The sequence below is a fragment of the Oratosquilla oratoria genome, chromosome 6 (genome assembly GCF_046742065.1).
Source record: "Oratosquilla oratoria isolate Oo_2021 chromosome 6, ASM4674206v1, whole genome shotgun sequence".
Taxonomy (NCBI): Eukaryota; Metazoa; Arthropoda; class Malacostraca; order Stomatopoda; family Squillidae; genus Oratosquilla; species Oratosquilla oratoria.
Window position 1 is genome coordinate 25,027,499 of NC_134782.1, and position 12,500 is coordinate 25,039,998.

Here is a 12,500-nt window from a genome sequence, read left to right on the forward strand (position 1 = left end):
TTCACACACACACACACCTTTATTGTCTGCTAAATGCGACTCTTCGTTCAGACTTTCTCCTTTTAGATTTGTGTTCAACTCACTGCCATCTTCCCCTTGTACATTTTATCATCTTAACTTGCCCACATTTGCTTTTAGCTTTCTTCCCTCACTTTTTAATACTCTGCCATTAACAGAGTTCGAAGTGATCTAATAGAGGTGTCCAAGTGGATCAAAGGCTTTAACAAGGTTTACGAAAACAAGGTCATCATACTAAGACAACAGACCAGGACTCTCAGTAATGGATTTAGATTGGACAAATTTAGATTTAAGAAGGAAATAAGCAAGCACTAGTTTACCTATAGAGTGGTCAACGATGGGGATGACAGTTGGTAATGGACATGGAACTGCCTAGTGTAGGCCTTATGGTCTCTTGCAGTCTCCTTCATTCTTATGTTCGTATGTTCTTACCTCAGACCTTCCTTTGAGCCAGTCACATATACACTGTCATATGCAAACTTCACTTTCTACTTTCTTCTACCCTCATCTACCATCTCCAAATTCCCGTCCATCACCCTCCATAAACAATACATTGAACAACCATAGTGACATCGCACAACCCTATCGCAGTACCACCTTCACCTCAAACTGCTCTCTCTTTCTCTTTCTCTCTCTCTCTCTCTCTCTCTCTCTCTCTCTCTCTCTCTCTCTCTCTCTCTCTCTCTCTCTCTCTCTCTCTCTCTCTCTCTCTCTCTCTCTTCTTTATCCTAACACAGTATCTATTACTCACATAAAAAAAGAAAATACTGCTCTCAATAGTTTCCAATTATCTTATATATCTGCAGAAAATCTCATTGCCCTAATGTCAACCTTACTGTATATCCTTTGCCAATTCATAAAAGCCCGAAAGACAAGCTGACCTTTTACCAAAAAATCTCGTATATCTGCCTTATTACAAAAAAATTTTCCACACATCCTCTTCCTTTCAAAAACTCACGCTACCTAAGGGTCCAACTAGGCACTGTCTATTGAAGTTATAAACAATAACCAACATACCAACAACCGTGGGTAATCAATGAACGGTTGTCCCCTCCATTGCCACAGCTCTCATCAACTTTTCTTTCCTGGATAACCTGGTGAGAGGTTTTCTGTGTAAAGACACTCTACAAAACAAGAAAATGGTATAGAGTTAATCAGAAACATCTGAGAGACTCCTATATCGGTTCCAAACATTCTGAAGAACCCTTTATATACCTACTCCTTTATAAGGCTACTCTAAGTCTGAAGGTCACATACAATTCCTTTCTTTCTTTTCCGCTTTTTATTCCATTTGCCTCAGTGTAAACGTCTAATCTATAAGTCCCTTTTCCATCCTAACCCTACCTGAGTCACGCTGCTTTATCCTATCATTGATGACCAATCTCCATTCAAAATAGTTACTGATAACAGAGGCCGAAACAGACAGAGGCATAAAAGCAGGTTAAAAAAGAAAGTGAATATTAAATTGGTACAGAGAAAGGTAATCAGATTGGTAGGTATTCAGACGAATCAATAGATGCATGAACATTAAAATGGGTAGATAGGAACATGGGAAATTACTCAAGTAGGTAGGAAGGAAGTTGCGTCTATGAGTTCTAAACTAAGTAGATATCAATATATGACACTTGGGAGTTCTGGTGATTGGTATACGATGTCAGAATTAATTCAGATTTTTTGATCCTCTAACACCTTATCTGAGCCTTCCCCGCTCTGAGAAAGGCATAACCAAACCTTGAGAGAATTAAAACTACCCGATTCACTTTGGCCTTCCTTACCTCAATCTCCGCACATCAAAGGCTTAAATGGTGAGGGGACTACTATATATCTAACAGTCCTATGAGATTACTAATCATATTTTTCTTTTGGTTGTGGCTTGTGAGACACAAGTAAGCTTGCAATCCCTTACACCCAACCCCCCGTGAGGTCCACCTTGCCTCGAGCCATTCGTGGAAGTCCCAGAGGCTTCGTCTAAAACCTGAACTTTTGTTTAAATAAACAGTCCTATAGCTTCTGGAAGAATCATTATCCCTTACTAAAAAATTTAATAGATAAGGAATGATTGGATAAAGAAATATGCAACCATAAATATAGTAGATAGATAGACAAAAACATATTGACATACACACAAGTATGTAGATAAGTGAATAAATGAATCAATACATATACCTGGGTATATTAATTACGCAACCGTGGAGTCTACAGCATCTGCTAAATAAGACAAGAATTACTAGTCTTCGCTATTTTCTTCAGATGTACTTCATAAAGATTACAATAACTGACCGTTGTAAAGAGTTGTTGCATACTGAAGAAACAAGATGATGACTTACAATGGAAAAAATAATTTTCGTAGAATAGAGTTAAATGTATAGATAAGAAAAAATGTTTGTGTCATTTTGACAATTGGAAATAAACTCATCTGCTGGGATTCGAACTCCCGCCAGAGCGGATTGCTTCATATAAGGCGAGAATCGGTGGCACAGGCGGTACGATTCTCGCCTTATATGAAGCAATCCGCTCTGGCGGGAGTTCGAACCCCAGCAGATGAGTTTATTTCCATAAGAAATAATGCATAACAAATGAAAGATATTGATATGAAATCATAACCATAAAGTACAATACATAATGAATAATATTATATATCTTCATATATTTATATCTATGAAGGTGAAAAAAGAAGTCACGGGTCTAGTTCCGAGTTTTTGAGTTTATTCCTGACCGGTTTCGCTGTATGCTTCTTCAGAAGAAGCATAGGGCGAAACCGGTCAGGAATAAACTAAAAAACTCGGAACTAGATCCGTGACTTCTTTTTCCACCTTCATCAACTTGTCACAATGTCCCAGAATTTATATATATATATAAATGTGTGTATGTGTATGTGTATGCGCGTGTGTTTGTGTGTGTGTGTGTGTATGTGCATGTGTACGTGTGTACAATCATACACGTGAGCGTCCAAATAAATGAGAACCTCTCTCTGTGCACATGTACGGTAACAAGACGAAGTAGTACCCATAATTTCTTGTTAATGAAGAAATGCATACTCTCTTACAGGATTGAATATTTTCATTGTGTTTTTGTGCGACAGCCCACGTGAAAGAAGTAACAGGAGAACACGTGAATAAGCGTTCTTGAGAACTTAGACCAGCGTTTCTCAACCTTTTTACCCTTGGGTAACCTTTAAAATGAATTGCATGTCTCAAGGAGCCCCTGCACAAAAAAAAAAGAAAAAAAAGGACACATATACCATGTCTTTTTCATTTTATTATCATCGTAATAATAGGCTAGATAGGATGATGTCTATATTACAATAACCAAGAATATGTCGTGCGTGTTTAATTATATTACGTATATGAAATTAAATAAAGAATCAAAAGTGTATTAGCTTATCTCACTTGTTCTCGCGGAACCCTTAGGGAACTTTTGCGGAACCTTAGGGTTCCGGGGAACCCTAAGGTTGAGAAACGCTGACTTAGACGCTGAAGACCCGACGACGGCGGCGACGGCAAAGAGGAGTGGGCGAAGTCTTCTCACTTCTGGCACCGCTCGGGTCACCACTCACCCTCGACTTTTTCCTCCTCTTCGACCGCAGGTGGTTATGTACTCGTGTCTTTCTTTCTCCATCGCACAGGTGATCATCAACAGCTTCTCTATCTTGGATGAACGGCTTAATCCCATCGGCCAGGGGGTATATTTAGCGGCGTCCATCTTCGATCACTCCTGTCTACCCAACGCCTTCGTCACATTCCGAGGCAACGAAGTCGTGATCAGGTCGCTCGTGGATTGGCCCGAGCTCGATCTCTCACAGGTGAGACTTTCTATGCTTTGTTCAACTTGACCACGGATATTCTATTCATTTGATAGATAAGACCCCACAGCGAAGATGTTTGAGCTCATCTCGACCATCACTTGTAATAACGCCCATTAAATATTCTATACTAAGACGATCGAATTCTCTTTAGGAGAGAGGACGTCACAGTAGGATATGAAATTTCTAGATTAGCCCTTCAATGATGCGATGATCATGTAACACTTGTTAAATAAAATCACCTAACACCAGCTGGAATAGAACCAGTAATGGGTGTCACTATGCCGAAGGGATGTATTGGGAGAACAGTTAACCTCACTGTTGCAAAATCAGTCTCTTCTGTTGAATAAAACTGCCTGGCGATAGAGAGAATAATTCAAATAATGACGTCACCATGCTAAAGGGGTTAAAGATTCATAATTTCAAGAGACATGGTCCATATGTTTTTATTTTCAAGGAATTATGAAAATTGGATTTAACAGTAATACACACAGTACGCGTGTACACACGCACGCACACACACATACACACACACACACACACACACACACACACACACACACACACACACACACACACACACACACACACACACACACACACACACACACACACACACACACACACACACACACACACACACACATATATATATATATATGTGTGTGTGTGTGTGTGTGTGTGTGTGTGTGTGTGTGTGTGTGTGTGTGTGTGTACAGCACATAGATTTAATTGATTGTAATAAAACCTCCCGTCTTCAACTCTCATTCATCTCTTCAGGTTCGCATATCCTATATTGACACACTGAATTGCGTCGATCACCGAAGAAGTACTTTGTATATGAACTACTACTTCTGGTGTGACTGCGTCCTGTGCCGCGACGAGAGCAAGAAGAAAGTCGAGTCGTCGACCAACTGCGGTAGGTGCCGGCGTCTTCGGCGCTCTTCTTGTTCGTGGTGTTGGTGGTGGTAGTGGTGGTGGTGATGGGGGGACTTCTTTCAGATGAATGGAAACGTTCGATGATGGGCAGAACAATGCATGGAGACGAACGTCGTCATCTACAAAGATATATGGGGTGGCTTTGACCAACGGCCCATGGAAGTTTTGCTTAAAAAAAAAAAAAAAAAAAAAAAAAAAAAATCTGGTGACAGTCATAGATTATATATAAATATTCACTGAGGTCTACGATATATGTATACAAGCCAACTAAGGATGTAAAAGGTCCCTATGGAAAACAAGAAGAAAGTTAATTCAAGATGGTAAGATCTTTGTATATTACATCTTCAGTCAAACAGGACAGGTATATAAAAGAGGAACAACTTAAGTACACTCGCAGTAGCAAAGGTTGAGTGAAACAAAATATTTCTGGCTAGACAGAGTTGGATCAAAACCTTACCTCAACTGTCTGCATCCCTCCTCCAAACTATATTGGGAAAGTTATTCACGTCCGGTTCAGAAACTGTGTTTAGCCTAAAAGTCTATGGAGTTACATCCTTTATGGACGTTTTGACCCAAGGAATGTAATTATTTTGTTATTTCTAAGCCTAAGCGACACAGGCGACGCAGCACAGCAAAGGCAGATTTCCTGTTGCTGAATTCAACTTTTCGCTCAGTTGAAATGCTTCTAGATGTACTACCTCAACATTTCAAGTAAGATGGATATTCAAACTATACTTCCATCCAGCAACAGGAAGTCTGCCTTTGCTCTGTGCTGTGTCACCTGTGTCACCTGTGCCACCTGTGTCACCTGTGGCACCTGTGGCACCTGTGTCACCTGTGTCACCTGTGGCACCTGTGTCACCTGTGTCACCTGTGTCACCTGTGTCACCTGTGTCACCTGTGTCACCTGTGTCACCTGTGTCACCTGTGTCAACTGTGTCACCTGCGTCTCAGCTTGCGCTTAGGTTAAGACAGTTTCTCGTGTCCACAGGGAACCCGTCGTGTCCGGAGCCAGTACCGATTCCTGACGACGAAGATTCGCCGGTCGGTCCCTGTCCTCGATGTGGCTTCGCTGACTTCGAGCCTGACCTTGCCCGTCGGGTCAACGAGGCGAATAACAATACCCGTGATGCCTTCAAGGAGATGCGTGAGGATGCAATATGTATCCTTTCATTCAAAATTGCATTCTTCATAAGAAGAATGAATACAATAAATGAACGTTCTATTAGTATTCTATCTCATTGGTATGTTTTGATGTAATTTTGGATCACTTTATTGCATGTAAAGAATTTTTTGCAGGAAGATTAAGTGGCCTTCAGACAAGTAAAATAATTGTAGACTGTTTTCTAGTTATTATAGAAGCCACTTTGGTGCTCCTTGGAATAAGAAAGGCACAAGTTCAGTACGTAATATTGAAATTTAGATAAATATCATAGATAACCATTATCCATAAACACGTATTTGGACCTCAGAAAACAACAGTGGTACAAACACTACATAACTTCACCCTTATGAAATAATGTTAAGTTTAGAGTTAATTAACATTCTATAACTTCTGGTCCATCAACTAGACTCTAGGTGATGAACCAGAAGTTCTATCTGAAGTTATAGAATGTCTAGGTCCTAGACTGTCAAACCAATCTTTGAGTGAGGCTGGCCCCTGATAGGAGTACTTTACATATTTGATATATACTGAATTAGGTGAATAAAAATACGAACACTGAAACAAAGCTTTCACAGATACAATTCTGAAAATACAAAAGCCAGAGAACCTTTGACAGTGAAGGGTAAGAATGTGGTTTTGTTTTGTCAAATGTATTCTGTCGGTTACATAGCACTTTACCAATCTGCACATGTTACTACAATAAGAATATTATCCTAATAAAGTTTACCATTTTAATATAATCTCTTGGGTCTTGTTTCAGCAGAGAAAAGATCAATCATCTGTCATTCCAGCTGGGCTATTTAGTACTTCTTAGCATCAATTCCGAATAGATTTCAAATTTTCATCCCAAGAATTGCAAAGAATATAATCTCTTTGGCATTATTCTAAGTACTCCGTTACTATTTATCAAAATACTTTTCAATTTACGAGTATGTCACAGTTCCAGCTAATCATTCATCATCATAGAGGTGAAATTCTTTCCTTCTAAAAACATTTCCGAGAAAAAAAAAAATAATCAACGTTTATTATCTAGGTTTTTGTACCCTTACATCTCCTCTTTCGATAGATCTCTACCCTCGTCCTCTCTTCTATTCTCTTTAAACTTTAAGGTAAAGAATTTTTTTTTGGCCTTCTGAAGTTTCCTTAGCTGTTCTAAGGTCCCGTCCGCTCGGTGGAAATCATGCAGGAACAAGGAACTCTTCTGCATCCGCTTAATCTTTGGCGCATAAAAGCTTTGGACGGAGTCTTTACATCGGGGATGTCCAACGGGCTCTGGACAAGGGCTTGGACATACGGGAAGATGATCATCAAAGGCATGAGGTAAATCGTGTCTATGTGTATGTTGAAGTAAGGAAGACAAATGAATGGAAGGGCGGTGAGCTAAACACAGAAAACAGTTGGAGTTATATTCACTGACGTTTCGTCCTTACCAGGACATTCTCAAAGTACATGGTAATGTCCTGGTAAGGACGAAACGTCAGTGAATAAAACTCCAACTGTTCTCTGTGTTTAGCTCACCGCCCTTCCACTCGTATGTGTATGTATATGTGTGTGTGCGTGTGTGTGTGTGTGTGTGTGTGTGTGTGTGTGTGTGTGTGTGTGTGTGTGTGTGTGTGTGTTTAATTAGTTTTAGTATAAATGAGGGAACGGTGACCGGTAGCTACAGTTATTGGTCCGGTCCTGCTACACGTCTTCAAAGCCGGTCAGACCCTCACCTTCTAGAGGTTCAGTTCTTAGGGGCTGACAGTAAGAATTTGGACCAGCGTTTCTCAACCTTGCGTAACCTTTGAAATGAATTGTATGTCTCAAGGAACCCCTGCGCAGAAAAAAACAACAACCGCATATACCATGTCTTTCTCATTTTATTTTCATCGTAGTAATAGGTTAGATATGATGATGTCTATATTACATTATCACAATAACCAAGAATATGTCGTGCGTGTTTAATTATATTACGTATATGAAATTAAATAAAAAGTCAAAAGTGTATTAGCTTATCTCACTTGTTCTCGCGGAACCCTTAGGGACCTTTTGCGGAACCTTAGGGTTCCGGGGAACCCTGGTTGAGAAACGCTGCTCTAGAGGCTCAGTTCTGAGAGACTGACAGTAAGACTTTGGACTCAGCCCAAGACCTATTTCTGTCAACTTTGACTTCATTTCCTTCACTTTTCTACATCAAGCGAACAGACAACCAGTGGCTCTTCCTATCTATTACTATAAGTCAGTGACACATAAACAGTCTCGACCGTACAGTGGTACCGTTCGCAACCGCTAATAGAGTGGTCCGAGTTTAATTCCCGCCCAGGACTGAAATGATTTCAGCACTGCTGCACTGCGAGCCGGCACTCCAACTCTTATGGGTGGGGAGCTTAGTGTGTGTGTGTAAGGTCATAGCATTATCCATAGATCGGTCATATATGAGCTCTGAGCTCTCATTCCGAAGGGTAATTGTTGTTGATCACGAGTCTAACACGTGGTCTAAGACCATGGTGAATCACACTAATACATCAAAGATAAAAGTTGATTTTTTTTTTCCAGAGAGATTTATGGGAAGGCTGCTATAGAGCTGCGTGTTTCCAGTCAATGAAACTACAATAGTTATCATTATTAGCGTACAGGATAAGATAATTTTTGGATCCTGACTCTACACTTCCATTGCTCAAATCTAACCATAGATTCTCTTTTGCTTTATGACTGTAAAAAGATATTTCTGGATATTTCTTAAGTCAATGTTTCAATGGGGAAAATTGAATTCTTAATGGCCTTCAAACATCTATCCTTTATCAGTTTCATGGATACGGTACCCCGCAGACACCACACTAATAAGTGCTTGTGTGTGTGTGTGTGTGTGTGTGTGTGTGTATGTGTGTATGTGTATGTGTGTGTGTGTGTGTGTGTGTGTGTGTGTGTGTGTGTGTGTGTGTGTGTGTATGTGTGTGTGTGTGTGATATACAAGAGATGTTGGACACAACCACTGTTGATATTAATGCGTATTCAATCGCAGGTACTACTATGGACCCCAACATCCAGTCTACGGCCTCTTCATCATGAACCTGGCAAGAATGGAGATCTACCTTCACCTTCTTCGAGCGGCGCTTTGGCACCTTCAAGAGATCGAAAACATCTTACAGATCGGCATGGGAGCAGAGCATCACCTCGTAGAGAACGAGCTCTCGTCACTCTTGGCCCTCTGCAGCGGCGAGGTCAACGTTGACTTGCAGAGGAAGGTGATGCAGTTCGATATAAAAGGAGGAATGGAGAAGGTAAGGAAGAAGCAAGGGGTGAGGGTGCCGTATCTCAAGTGGAAAGATGCGGAGTGTGAGGTTAATAGGCAGATACAGGACAGCAACCCCACGAAAGAAATGGAAGAGCAGGAGGCCGAGTACGTGAAAAAGGTGGACAGCGTGATAGGGAACACCATCGAGAAGTCGCCACGAAGAGGGAACAGTCGTGTCTCCTTAAACAGCTGGATAGAAACGATGGCCAAAAACATCGAGAACAAAGACGCGGAAAGGAGGGCTTTGCTCAAATATGGCAAGAAAAATGCCACTGAGGAGAAGCCTCAAGGGAAGTTTAAAGTCAAGAGAGGACTTCTGGGCAAGCCGCAACCTGCTGAAGAACAGCAGCCGGCGCCTCCTCCCCCGAAGAAGGAGGTCCTGAAGAATAAGCCCACTCGCAAGAGATTCATCATTGCAACTGAAGCTCCCTCGCCTGAGTCCGATAACTCTAAGGCAGAGATAAACAAGCCAATCCAGAAGAGTCCCCCAGGATCTAGGATGCTGCGGAAGGAATCTGGCAAAGAGGAAAAGGATGTGAGGAGGACGGGAGAGGTCTGAGAGATCGAGAGGACCCGGAAGTCTCTCCGAAGATTTTGAAATGCAACCACAGCAAGAAGTACAGAAAAAAGAGAGCTCATCTTCTGTCTTACAGTCTTGCGTCTTCGAGTACGTGAATTTATGGCTTTAACATCTTACACTTGATTGATCCGTGGGCCTACTCTGGCTCACACTCGACTCCTGGTCTTAAAGTCATATGAAGAGCTAAGTGGAACCATGCACAAATGCACTGCCGTGGCTAAATTCTTGCGATGGTTTAGTTGTTGTACAACCTTTCAGTAATCGCTAACTAGACCCATAACCTCCGAAGTAGGAAGGGTCATTAACGCCTATAGGCCAAAGTTCAGTATGAAAGTCATTAGCAGTTCCTTGTAGTGCTAAAGACTCGCCAGGCGTTCTTGCATCAAGACAGGTGCCTTCTTCTGCGTAGTGTATACTTACTGGATGATAATTTGCTGTGAATAGTTTCTTTATCTTGCGCGTTTTTTTGTATTGAAAGCGAGTAATAATTTTTCGCACTGTTCGTTTGTGTTTGTGAAACAACTAAGTCAGTTACTTAGATATGATAAACATCAGGGAACGCTATAAGATGATTTAATTCTGTTTTTATGCAATTATGTGAGTAATCATATATTCCCTACAATGAGAACATCAAACTTTCTTTGTCGTGTCGTATTTTTTGGATTTCAATCATGGCCTCATTGGAATGGACTCCCTGAAGATGTCCTCGGCAGTCCTTTTTAGATTTTAAAACTACCCACAGCTTTTTATCCTTGTTAGAATCTAGGACAATCATAGGCTTGGGCTACAATGTCTTTCGCATCCTAAACTCAGTATAAAGTGAGACACTTGTGCTAAGGTGATGAGTCGTGATAAGTATATCATACCTGTATGTACAATGAAACTTGTTAACCCACTGTCGGAGAAAAGAAATCAGAAATACTAATTATCTGTATATTTCGACCACTGACTGTGGTCCTCTTCATCATTCTGCTGAAGAGGACCACAGTCAGTGGTCGAAATATACAGATAATTAGTATTTCTGATTTCTTTTCTCCGACAGTGGGTTAACAAGTTTCATTTTACCAATGTGCTATTACATTACGCTGTGCTAATGTATATACAAGTACAAATAGGGGATGATGTTAATTGATATTATTGTAAAATGGGCCTGGAGATATTCCTGGTCGAGAGTGACTGAGACTCATAGAAAAATGGAGACACAGAAAGTAGACTAGGAGAAATGCCCATGCAGTTATTCGATTCACGACAACATACCCCTTCCCAAAATAAAGAAAAGAAAAAGAAAAAAGAAATCATCCTATCCACTTATCACAGAATTTTGTTTTTCGAAAACGTAACATAAAATGTAGAGTGAAAAACCTCTCCCCGTTCACTCCGGTATCAAAATGATATATTTCTGATGCCCGGAACGAATGGAAAAAGGCGAAAACAAATACTCTCCGATCGGTCCTAGCAGCGCCTCTGACGTCAAACCGTGGGCAGAGTTCCACTCATCGTCACGACTCGTGAAACACAGAAACGACTCGTTACCATGGAGTCGACGACGACGTGGCTGTCGACAACAGGAACACAGCTTATGCCAACAGGACCAACACAATGATTGTCAGAGACAACATTACCGGGATCATCACCGAAAAAGAGCAACAAAGTGTAAGAGGGCTTCGGTATAATGTCAACACCGAGATTTGCTGGAAATGCAGAAATATAGCTTGTGCGCGTTATGCTCTTTATGTAGTGTTCTAATCATGCAAGTCACCTTTCAATTATAGGTATCTTTGCAGACTTCATTCTCCCTATCTACTCCCATATTCCTTGTCATATTGGCTCACCTATTCCGAAATCATTTCTCAATTTCCTTTTCTGTATCGCTAAACTTTTTTTTTGCCTCTCTTTATCTCTAATTTTTCGTCTCTCTCTCTCTCTCTCTCTCTCTCTCTCTCTCTCTCTCTCTCTCTCTCTCTCTCTCTCTCTCTCTCTCTCTCTCTCTCTCTCTCTCTCACTCTCTCACTCTCTCTCTCTCTCTCTCTCTCTCTCTCTCTCTCTCTCTCTCTCTCTCTCTCTCTCTCTCTCTCTCTCTCTCTCTCTCTCTCTCTCTCTCTCTCTCTCTCTCTCTCCCTCTCTCTCCATGTCTCCCAACCCCACACTCTCTCCCTTTCTCTCTCCTCCCACTTGCTCTCTCACTTCCTCTTACCTTCCTCTATCTTCCCTCTGCATCTGTGTCATCAGTGGATTGGTCAGCGGCAGTCAGGAGCAGGTGCCGGTACACATAACAAGCTCGTTTCACCAATAACAGCTGTTGTTGTTCCTTTTCTAAATGCTACGCTCACACACACCCGATGCTCCCCCCTGCAAGTGAACGCAATTTTATGGCTTGCCTGACATTTCCAGGCTTAAGTAACACACTTGGGCCATCTTTTAATCCAAATATTCCTGAACTCGTTTCTCTAATACTAACACTGTCCTAAAGTGTCCCTGGAGGCCAGCTGGGAGGGAGAGAAAACGCTCGTATGGGATAGTTTCCCGAAAACATACGATCGTCGCTCACCCTATCTAGGCAACACACACAAAAGTTCAATTCCTGCCGCGACGGGAGGTCTCCGGTCGACATTGGCCCAAAATCACAAATCAAACGGCAGGGTAATTGGTCTATCAGCGGAACTATTACCAGTGTCAGTCTAGCTTGATTGGCAGATGGAGATGGCTCTTGACTAATAAT

General features: G+C 41.4%; 1 protein-coding gene across 4 annotated transcripts in view; it reads left to right on the plus strand.

Annotated features, from left to right (window-relative positions):
- LOC143026359 (uncharacterized) overlaps positions 1 to 12,500 on the plus strand; it is a 117,868-nt gene that overhangs the window by 99,405 nt on the left and 5,963 nt on the right. For 3 of the 4 annotated variants that reach the window (XM_076186614.1, XM_076186615.1, XM_076186617.1), the window contains 5 exons: positions 3,644 to 3,820; positions 4,601 to 4,739; positions 5,751 to 5,921; positions 7,082 to 7,244; positions 8,929 to 10,679. In XM_076186614.1, the coding sequence (XP_076042729.1) occupies positions 3,644 to 3,820; positions 4,601 to 4,739; positions 5,751 to 5,921; positions 7,082 to 7,244; positions 8,929 to 9,760 (1,482 nt within the window). In that variant the 3' untranslated portion in view covers positions 9,761 to 10,679. Of the gene's footprint in view, positions 1 to 3,643; positions 3,821 to 4,600; positions 4,740 to 5,750; positions 5,922 to 7,081; positions 7,245 to 8,928; positions 10,680 to 12,500 lie in introns of those variants that run through there. The other variant, XM_076186618.1, reaches the window with a different exon arrangement.